At 51.8% G+C, this 10,355-nt stretch overlaps 3 protein-coding genes across 5 annotated transcripts in view; all 3 read left to right on the top strand.

Moving 5' to 3' along the window:
• The first annotated feature begins 2,434 nt into the window (after window positions 1-2,434).
• SMIM40 (small integral membrane protein 40) lies at window positions 2,435-2,700 on the top strand. The gene has a single exon (XM_055082799.1). It carries the CDS (start codon window positions 2,458-2,460, stop codon window positions 2,698-2,700), a length of 243 nt encoding a protein of 80 aa, XP_054938774.1. The 5' UTR covers window positions 2,435-2,457.
• Window positions 2,701-5,207: 2,507 nt separating this feature from the next.
• DAXX (death domain associated protein) lies at window positions 5,208-9,587 on the top strand. 3 transcript variants are annotated; one of them, XM_028484980.1, is made up of 8 exons: window positions 5,208-5,303; window positions 6,187-6,442; window positions 6,597-7,428; window positions 7,554-7,768; window positions 7,928-8,147; window positions 8,312-8,786; window positions 8,946-9,159; window positions 9,353-9,587. In XM_028484980.1, the coding sequence occupies exons 2-8, from the start codon at window positions 6,236-6,238 to the stop codon at window positions 9,410-9,412; spliced, it is 2,223 nt and encodes a 740-aa protein (XP_028340781.1). In that variant the 5' UTR covers window positions 5,208-5,303; window positions 6,187-6,235; the 3' UTR covers window positions 9,413-9,587. The 3 variants fall into 3 exon arrangements, with proteins under 3 accessions (XP_028340781.1, XP_007128890.1, XP_028340782.1); XM_007128828.3 differs by having other exon boundaries at window positions 6,184-6,442; XM_028484981.2 differs by lacking the exon at window positions 8,946-9,159 and having other exon boundaries at window positions 6,184-6,442; window positions 9,353-9,433.
• Window positions 9,588-10,238: 651 nt separating this feature from the next.
• Window positions 10,239-10,355, top strand: part of ZBTB22 (zinc finger and BTB domain containing 22) — a 3,618-nt gene continuing 3,501 nt past the window's right edge. Inside the window, exon 1 of the mRNA XM_007128827.4 lies at window positions 10,239-10,326. The gene's annotated coding sequence lies outside the window, so the exon portion shown is untranslated. The remainder of the gene's footprint in view (window positions 10,327-10,355) is intronic.

Raw genomic sequence — 10,355 nt, 5'->3', positions numbered from 1 at the left:
CTGCCATAACAAAGTACCACAAACGGGGTGGCTTAAACAGTAGAAATTAATTTTCTTACAGTTCTGAAGGCTACAAGTCAGAAATCAAAGAGTCAGCAGGGTTGGTGAGCCCTCTCTGAGGGCTGTGACAGAAGTCTCTTCCATGCCTCTCCCCTAGATTCTGGTGGTTTGCTGGCAATCTTTGGCGTTCCTTGGCTTGTAGACACATCAACCCTATCTCTGCCTTCACATTCACATGACATTCTGGTCTTGACGTATGCTGGTCTGGACGTGACGTATGCTGGTCTGGACGTGACGTATGCTGGTCTGTGTCCAAATTTCCACTTTTTATAAGGACATCAGTCATAGTGGATTAAGGGTCCACCCTACTGCGGTATGACCCTTTTTATTTTAACCAATTACATCTGCAACAACCCTATTTCCAAATAAGGTCATATTCTGAGGTACTGGGAGTTAGGGCTTCACTATTTGAATTTTGAAGGGACACAATTCAACCTATAATAGATGGTTATATTGGGGTTGAGAGAAATAAGTAAATATAACCAAATGTTGACAAATGGGGAATCAGGGTGAAAAGGATACCAGAGTTCCCGATACTGTTCTTGTTTTCTGTAAGTTTGAAATTACTTCAAAAATTTTTTTAAATTCAATAAAGTGCTGAGTTTATGTATTACACAAGATCTTAGTGCTGAACCTACCATGGGGAAGGAACTATAAGGAGATGATAAAGGTGTTTGGGTGGCCTTATTGCAAACTTGCCTGAGACATAGTGAGGGTATCAGAAATGGATACATTATGTTTACACAGCACTTCATAATTTACAAAAAAAAAAAAATCTTATTTCGTTTGTCCCTCCTGACAACTTTGTGAGACAAGACTTTTTCAATTTTATAAAAAAACTAAAGAAAGGTCAGGTGACTGGCCCAAGGTCCCCATCGTACAACTGTTAAAGGTAAACTGAGGCATGTTAAAATTTTAAGTTTATTTGAGCAAAAAATGCACTCAAATGGGGCTGCGCCAAACCAGAAGTGTTTATGAGCGGTCCTCAGACCTCAGCCAGAGGAAAAACTTAAATGGAGAAAGTGGGGAAACAGAGAAAGGAAGTTATTTGATTGGCTATAGCTTAGCCTAGTTGGCTGTGTGTGATTGGTTGTCCTTTAGTGTTTTTTTGTTTTGTTTTTGTTTTGCCTGTGCCTCCCAGCATGCAGGATCTTAGTTCCCCAAACAGAGATCGAACCTGTGGCCCCTGGAGTGGAAGTGCTGAGTCCTAACCACTGGACTGCCAGGGAATTCCCTCCCTTGGCATCTTGATTACATGACCTTGAGGCATTTACAGGTTTAGATTTTGGCTTGCTTAAGTAGGCTGCCATGACATTAGAGCCACTCAGTCTGATGGCCTCCTTGTTTAATTAACACAACTTATAAATGATTAGTTTGGACCCTGATCCAGTTTTTTTTTGACTCGTAATGACCTCCTGTGGCGGTAGCAAACGATAATACGAGTTGACTCTAAACAAAACTGTGACTTTCCCGGTGGTCCAGTGGGTAAGACTCCACGCTCCCAATGCAGGGGGCACTGTACGATCCCTGGTCGGGAACTAGATCCCACATGTATGCCTCAACGAAGTCAGCATGCCACAACTACGACCCAGCGCAGCCAAAATAAATAAACAAATATTTAAACAACAACAACAACAAAAAAACCTGTGACATCCTTTGTACCATTTTGGGGTAAACAAGTTCTTCCCAAGAAAACAATGTCTTCTTATTAAGATCAAACTGGAGTTTAGGTAAGAGACCATAGAGTCTCCAGATATGAGGTTCACTATGGACCCTCTCCTCCGCTGTCCACACTCCACCCCCCAACCAACACCTACGGGGCGAGCGTGCGGGGTTTCAGCGCCGTAACCTCAGGGCCCCGCAGACCTGGGGAAGAACTACGCGCCTGCGCGGATTGTAGCCGCCGCTGCTCGCCCCCCACCACCTCCACCTAGGTTGGGCGTGTCCCACCCACCCACCGCCGACCACCCAATGTAAAGCTGAAAAGGGCCTTAGGTTCTTGACTGACAGCGGCTCACAGTAGCCTACTAGGTCCACTTGCTCACTCTGTCTGTAGGGGTCCAAGACCTTGAGCCTTAAGCTTAGAGGCCCAGAATGACTTGGGCAGCTCCAGCTGGCATGTCTCCGTTGGGCCTTCAGCTTCCGAAACACAGAATTATAAAACGGTAAAGCTGGACAGACTTTAGGAATTGTTTAATCCAGACCATTCACATTGCATTGACTGTTCCAAAGGCTCAGAGGCCCTCCTCTCCTTTCTTTCTCTTGGTTGGGGGAATTAGGGTCAAGCTCGGCAGGTGCAGGACTTGCCGACACCACGCCCCTTAATCCTGGCAAGGCTGAGTAAGGGCTTCCACCCCAGCCTCCGTGCTCCAGCCAGCTGTCACACCGTGGGTTAGGATGGCTGAGGAGGAGGGTGATGTGGACGAGGAGGATGTGTTCCTGGCCTTTGCCCGGAGGCCCTCTCCTCCCAGGGGTCCCCTGCGGCAGGCCATGGACAAGGCCTTCTTCATCTTCCTGGTCCTCATCCTGACACTACTGACGCTGGAGGCTGTTTATAAGCTGCTGTGGCTGTTACCATGGGCAAAGTTTGGGGACTGGCTCCTGAGAACACCGCAGATGGAGGAGGAGCTGGAACTGTGACTGCCTTTCCTATAAACGTTCTCTTTCCCTGCCACAGAGGTGAGAGGGGAGAAAGGGGGAAATGGGGGCTTTGGAGGGACACTTGGAGAGCTGAGAGCAGCTATCTTAAAATTTCTGCACCTATACTCCGGGAATTAATTTTGAAAAAGTTTGTACTCCTCAAGTATTTTGAAGTAAGCACCTAAAACTTTTCATCATACATTAACATTGTTTCAAGGATGTAATTCCTGGCACACAAAAAAATTCACATTTTAAAATAAAACAATTAAATCAATCTTTTGTGTGTCCAGGGGAGTTGAAATATCAGAGTGACTTGATATTCACCACCACTCGTTTAAAAATATAATTGGGAATCCTTCTTTTTCTTCTTCCATCACTCTCTTTTCTCCTAGAACTCCTATTACCATTCTACTTCTCCACAGACAATTTTATGCTTTTATACTTGAAAGTCTTTTATTGACCAATCTATCACTCTTTCCTACATAAACATATATACTAATTGAGATGAAAAATATTTTTCTTTCTTGTGACCATAAGACTCTAGTTTTTTAGAAAAATTTCTTCTGGGTTATCATTACAATTATTATGTGAGCAGAACTGATTAAATAGCATAAAGATTGTACACATCTTCATAATTGTTAATATTAAAGGTACATTTATTTTTTTCTATGTTTCAGCTTGCAGAATCTTTGTTCCCTGACCAGGGATCAAACCCCGGCACCCTGCTTGGCAGCAGAGAGTCCTAACCACTGGACTGCCAGGGAACCACCTAAAAGTACATTTTAAATGAGATAGACGAGGTGGTGCTTATGGTGCCTTGAAAGAAATAGGTTACATGTCTCTTTATTTAAGACAAGGTAAGGGAATTCCCTGGCAGTCCAGTGGTCAAAACAAAAACAAACACAAACAAACAAAACCAAAAAACAAACAAACAAAAAACAAGGTAACATTATCCCCAGGAGATTTCATGATTGAGAACTACAGTATCTTTTTTTTTAAAGAGGGAGAAAGTCTATTGTAAAAGAGAAAAGGAAGGAGAAGCTCTACTGCAGGAATTTACTGAGGAAAACAAATTTTGGGAAAATTGAGAATCTGGAAATTAAGTCCCTTATATCTCCCAAATCCGAGTACCCTTGGGCAAGTCTTCATGTTCCCCAATTTGAAGACTATAGGCTTAGACGACTGGAGAGAAGTGGTATGGGATTCTTTAATGGAAGGGAGAGTTTGAGGTTCTGGGACTCTGAGGGCTTGGGGATGTAAGGGTCTGTGGTCCCAGAAAGTGGCAAGATGCTCACCATCTGTGGAATTCGCAAGGATGCAGGAGGTGGGAAACTCAGCAGTTGGAACCGTGTTAACATTTCCGGTTTCCCCAGAAGCTCACCTTTGGACCCAGCTCTGCCTCCACGAGTCCCTCCAGCTTCCCTAAAGCTGGGTTGGGGGGGGGCGGCGGACGAGGCGGGCGTCAAGGTCGGTTTCTTCTCTCTTCCTTCTTTCATCAGCTCTCTCAGAGGAAGAGGACGAGAGAGACTCGAGGTATTTTACGGGCCTCATTTCGTCTCACAGCCCTCACAGCGGCAATTTGCACAGATTCTTCTCAGAATCCCCTCCCCACATCGCCCGTCCTCAGGCCCTGGAGCCCCTGGACAAAGCACAGCCTCCTGGTCATCAGCGCCTGCGCCTCGGGAATCCCCTCCAGAAAAGGAAGGAGAACCAGCCAGGTCCCACCTACTTGGTTGGTCATTAGTTCTGTGGTGGAGCTTGAAAAGCAAACCAACAACAATAGCAGTAATAATAACACATTTGTACAGCGTGTTGTGCTCATTTGTATGCATGTGTTATAACTTCACGATTGGGAGATGTAGGCAACTGGATGTAGAAGTAGCTTCTGGACAGCGACAAGGGAGAGCGCAGCCCATAGAAAGGAATGACAGCCGCAGTCGATTAAGCCATGGAAACTGGTACCTCGAAGGTAGAAAAGCAGCGCCAGAAGGCTTGTCAATAGCCCAGTGGATGGAAAAGGTTTTATTTCCCTCTTAAGGGATTCCCGCCCTTCCGTGCATCCGGGTGCAGCCTTGGAGGGCCAATTCCTCAGCTGCCCTGTTCCGTTCTCCCCTCCCCTACTTGGAAAGGTGGCTCAGTCCTCCCGGCACGCGACTCGCCGGCGGTTGGGCCAGGATGCAGGAAGTTTCTGATTGGCGGAGTCGCAGAAGCACCGGGTGAAAAGAGCTCCACTGGCGGCGCGCCCCAATCCGGGCGTAGCCAGCGCCGTACGGCAAAATGGCGGCCTCCAGGTATTTGGGACGCCCAGAGGGGACAATTCCGCCCCCTGCAGGTCAGGGGGAAGGGAGCCGCAGACTATGTGGGCGGCATTGGAAGCCCTCGCGGGGCGGGTCTACCGTCACTTCCGGCCACGGGAGGCGGGTGGGGGTGGGGGGAACTGGATTCCGTACGACAATATGGCCGCACCCAGGTTCCTGTAGGCGGAAACTCCTTGGCTTCCGGTCCGGAGTAGGGCCTGCGGTGGGAGGGGGAAGGAAGACGGAGGGAACCATGCGAGGTTCTGAGATCAGCAGCGAGGGTCTTCTCGAGAGACCGTTTCTGAGGTGGGGGCCGGACGGTGCGGGGAGCGATGGCGGGGGCGGAAATGTTGAGGGAGAGGTACTGGGGGGTTCCGGGCGCTGAGTCTGAGAGGCAAGCTGTGGTACCTTCCTTCCTATCCCTGAAGGGGAGTGGGGCGGCCGGGGGCTGAACTGGGGGAGGGGGACTTGGCGGGAAGCTCATCTAGGGGAAGGACCGGACTGAGGGCTGGAATCAGGAGAGCCCAGTGTGGGGCTCACTATTGGTTACAGGTCCCAGAAAAAGAATAGGGAAAATTAGGGTGGGGTGAGAGGGAGGGGACTTGAGGTGAAATATCTCCAACCTAACGCCTCGGTTTGAGGAGGGCCATCAGAGAGTGGAATATGAAGATAATCTAAGTAGGATAAAGGGAAATGGATTGTTGGGGGGGAACCTCCTTCGCCTCAGGAGTCTCGGAGTTGGGGTAATCCTTCAGGATGGAGTGAGGGTGTGGATTTGATGTGTGTGAGAGCGAAAGGGGAAAACACCTGAGGTGGTGCCAGCGGGGGTGTGGAATCTGTTCGAAGGGATGTCAAGGAAGTTTGGAGTGCAATGTGAGAGGTCGTCCAGGGGTGGAGAGGAAGAATCAACTTGCCAACTATGAGAAATAGTGGGGAAATGCAACTGAAAGACCGGATATCGACGTGAGGGGTGGAGCTGGGGGTGGGACTTAAGGTTTTCAGATGGTTTGGGGCTCCCATAGTAAAGGGCCCCAAAAACATATGGTACTAATGGTTGCTGAAGATTGGCAGTGAGGACACTGTTGGGCATGGCTGGGTGTTTTGAAACCCAAGACTGGAAAATGTGTGAGATGAAGGGATGGGGCTATGCTGGAGGGGCTCTGTCTGAGGCCCCATCCCCTTCCAGCAGGAATTACGAAATCCCCAACACTTCCTCCCTCCGGGGGATTTGATCCCCCATGGCCACCGCTAACAGCATCATCGTGCTGGATGATGATGACGAAGATGAAGCAGCTGCTCTGCCAGGGCCCTCCCACCCACCCCCCAATCCGGCCTCACCCAGGGCAGAAGCCCCTGGCTCCTCCCAGCCCCATGGGGCTGGAGGAAGCAGTAGTTCGGGCGGCAAGAAATGCTACAAGTTGGAGAATGAGAAGCTGTTTGAAGAGGTGAGCTTTAGGGGAGAAGATTCTTGTACCCCAGGGAGGGGGATGGCTGACTGGCTCTCCTGTCCTTTCTTCCCCACTAACCCCACCTCGCCTTCTTTCTCTCAATCCCATCCCTTGTCTCTTTCCCCCTCCCTTTTTCTCCTGAACCTTCCAGTTCCTTGAACTGTGTAAGACGCAGACGGCGGACCACCCTGAGGTGGTCCCATTCCTCTATAACCGGCAGCAGCGGGCCCACTCTCTGTTTTTGGCCTCGGCGGAGTTCTGCAACATCCTCTCTCGGGTCCTCTCTCGGGCCCAGAGCCGGCCAGCTAAGCTCTATGTCTACATTAATGAGCTCTGCACTGTTCTCAAGGCCCACTCAGCCAAGAAGAAGCTGAACCTGGCCCCTGCTGCCACCACCTCTAGTGAGCCCTCTGGGAATAACCCTCCCGCAGACCCCTCCTCGGACCCCACAAGTGCTGAGACCACTGCCTCTGAGGCCCCAAGGACCCATGGTTCCCGGCGGCAGATCCAGCGCTTGGAGCAGCTGCTGGCACTCTACGTGGCAGAGATCCGGCGGCTGCAGGAAAAGGAGTTGGATCTCTCAGAATTGGATGACCCAGACTCCACTTACCTGCAGGAGGCGAGGTTGAAGCGTAAGCTGATCCGCCTCTTTGGGCGGCTGTGTGAGCTGAAAGACTGCTCTTCACTGACAGGCCGTGTCATAGAGCAGCGCATCCCCTACCGTGGTACCCGCTACCCAGAGGTCAACAGGCGCATTGAGCGGCTCATCAACAAGCCAGGGCCTGATACCTTCCCTGACTATGGAGACGTACTGCGGGCCGTAGAGAAGGCAGCTGCTCGGCACAGCCTTGGCCTCCCCCGACAGCAGCTCCAGCTCATGGCTCAGGATGCCTTCCGAGATGTGGGCGTCAGGTTACAGGAGCGTCGCCACCTTGATCTCATCTACAACTTTGGCTGTCACCTCACAGATGACTATAGGCCAGGTAGGCATTAGTGAGATGCTCCTTGGTAACCCTCATTCGTCAGGTGTGTGGTGGAGAGGGCGTCTCTCTAGTCCCTTCTTCTAGGGTTCTGGGTGAGTACACTGACTTTATATCTTCCCACATAGGCATTGATCCCGCACTGTCAGATCCTGCCCTGGCTCGGCGCCTGCGGGAGAACCGGAGCTTGGCTATGAGCCGGCTGGATGAGGTCATCTCCAAGTACGCAACGATGCAAGACAAAAGCGAGGAGGGCGAGAGACAGAAGAGAAGAGCGCGGCTCCCCCACGCCACCTCTTCCCACTCTGCAGACCGCTCCAAAGCCTCCTCGGATTCTGGTGAGGTATGGAAGGGAATACACCCTTCAGAGAGACCTTGTCCTTCCACTGCACTGGCCAGGAGGGAGTACGTGGTGACTGATCATGGCGTGTGCAGAAGGAACGCAAGAAGCAGCCCCTCTGGGGCAAGGGGTTCCTTAGAGAAACTCCTTTGTCCCCTGCAGGGCCCTAGTGGGATGGCATCCCAGGAGTGCCCTACCACCTCCAAGGCTGAGACCGATGATGAAGATGAGGAAAGTGATGAGGAGGAGGATGAAGAGGAGGAAGAGGAAGATGAGGAGGAGGAAGACGAGGAGGCCACAGATTCCGAAGAAGAGGAGGATCTGGAACAGATGCAGGAAGGTCAGGGGGACGATGAAGAGGAGGAGGAGGAGGAGGAAGCAGGTATGTCAAGGAAACAGTCTTCTCGTCGGTTCCCTCTACTCTGTTGGGCATGAGCCCCCTGTTTGAGATCCTTCCCTTCTTCCTCTTACTCCTAATGTCCTCACAGAAGTTTTTTCTTTCCTCTAGTTCTTTTGCTACCCCTCCCCTCTTTTCTTCTTTTCCAGGGAAGGATGGAGATAAGAGCCCCATGTCCCCACTACAGATCTCCACTGAAAAGAACCTGGAACCTCACAAAGGGATCAGCGGGTCATCGGGGGAGCAGCAAAACAAAGGACTCACAGTGTCACCATCTTCACTGGCAGAAGAGCCCCCGGCCCTCCCCAGCATAGTTGCTGAAAGCAGTGGAGAGCACCTCGAGGAGTTGCCCCTGGAGGAAGAGAGCCCTATGTCTCAGCTCTTTGAGCTAGAGATTGAAGCCTTGCCCCTGGATACTACTCCTTCCCCTGAGGAGAGGGATGTTTCCTCTTCCAGGAAGCAATCAGAAGACTCCTTCACCACTGTCTTGGAGAATGGAGCAGCCATGGTCACCTCCACTTCCTTCAACGGAGGCGTCTCTCCTCACACCTGGGGAGATTCCAGTCCTCCCCACAAGAAATCCCGGAAGGAGAAGCAAACAGAAGCCGGGCCATTAGGAAAGAGGTAACAGCAATAAGGAGGAGAAAGAGGGAAGCCAAGGAGGGACTTCAGGGGCTTTCTGAGAGGAATACTGTGGAACGGAGTCTGCGGGAGAAACTGGATGCTCCCCCTCCAGCCTCAGTCTCCACATACCCTTCCCCCCACATATGTATCTGTCTCTAGCTATGTGGAAAGGCAAAGGGCAGTGCATGAGAAGAAGACACATACCCTGCCGAGCCCACCTTCCCCCTTGGCTTCCATGGCTCCAGTTGCCGATTCCTCCACGAGGGTGGATTCTCCTAGCCACGGCCTGGTGACCAGCTCCCTCTGTAGCCCATTTCCAGCCCGGTTGTCCCACACCCCACAATCACAGCCCTCGAGGCCTAGTACTTTTAAGGTAAGAGGGGGAGGCTGTGTTTCCTGACTTCATTCTCTTTCATTGTTCAGTTTGGGGTTCTCTGTCCGCTGCACTCATCACCTCCTCTCTCTCTTTTCCCACCCCAGTTTTTGATCTCTGATAAGTCCTTCCCTTGGCTGCTCGTCCACTTGTTCCAGACCTCTCTGACTCTCTGTCTCTCACTCCCTTGCAGATGAGTGTGGCCACACAGTGCGATCCAGAGGAGATCATCGTGCTCTCAGACTCTGATTAACTGCCTCCCCCTCCTCCCTGCCTCCAAAATGTTTTGGGATAGTATTTGGAGGACGGTGGGAAGCAGACGACTGAGGAAGGGATGGACTGAGCTAATCGCCTTTTGGTGGTTTCTTTAAAAAAAAAAAAGCTTAAGTTTTACACAGAAACGTTAATAAAGTTCTTTTCATATTGTATCCCTGTCTTTTCCTTGTCCCGCTCTCACCAGCTGGTGATTGGCACCAGCTGTTCTCTGGCTCAGGGTTAGCCGTGCCCCCGGGATAGCCCGGCATCTGTCCTTTCCAGCTGCCTTCAGCACGCCTCTCGCGGAGTTTTTCTCGCCCTCAGGCCTTCTTGCCCTCTGCCAGGCGCTGAAAAAATGTACTTCAGCCTCCTGAAAGCGCTTTACTTTCTCACTTCGAGCGGTAGCAGTAAAAAGGCCAATCACGGGCCGACTCAAGGTTATTTAGCCAATCCAGGCCCGGAGGTAGGGGGCGGGGTTTCAGGGGGACTGTCAGAAGCTGGGAGACCCGGGCGATTAGATCCCGCAAACCCGCTAATGGCCACAGCTCAGGGGCGGAGCCCAGGCAGCGACGGCCTAGACCCATCGCCAATGGGAAGAGGCAGGCTTACCGAATTAAAGGGGAATGAGAGCTTCGGCCGAACCGAGTCCTGCGTCCTCAGCGGCGGAAAAGATCTGGTACCCTTAAGGTGGAAGGAAGAAGCTGTTCTTTAAAGGAGAAGTGGCCGAGTCGGCCGAGTATTGCCCAGCGGGTCGGGCGGGGTTCCCGCCTGTGCCTTTAAAGCCTGAGGGGCGGGAGGCGGAGCGGAGGCGGAGGGCGGAGGGAGTCGGCGCAAGATGGCGGCGGGAGGGGCCCAGGCTGCGGCTCTGGCCGCCGAGTGAGGGGCGGGGGGGGCCCGGGGGCGCGCGGCCCGGTAAGCGGGGACGCGCGGGGTTGGGGGGC

The sequence above is a fragment of the Physeter macrocephalus genome, unplaced genomic scaffold (genome assembly GCF_002837175.3).
Source record: "Physeter macrocephalus isolate SW-GA unplaced genomic scaffold, ASM283717v5 random_365, whole genome shotgun sequence".
NCBI lineage: Eukaryota > Metazoa > Chordata > Mammalia > Artiodactyla > Physeteridae > Physeter > Physeter macrocephalus.
Note: the sequence above shows the minus strand (reverse complement) of the source record. Positions and strands in the feature narration are given on the sequence as shown.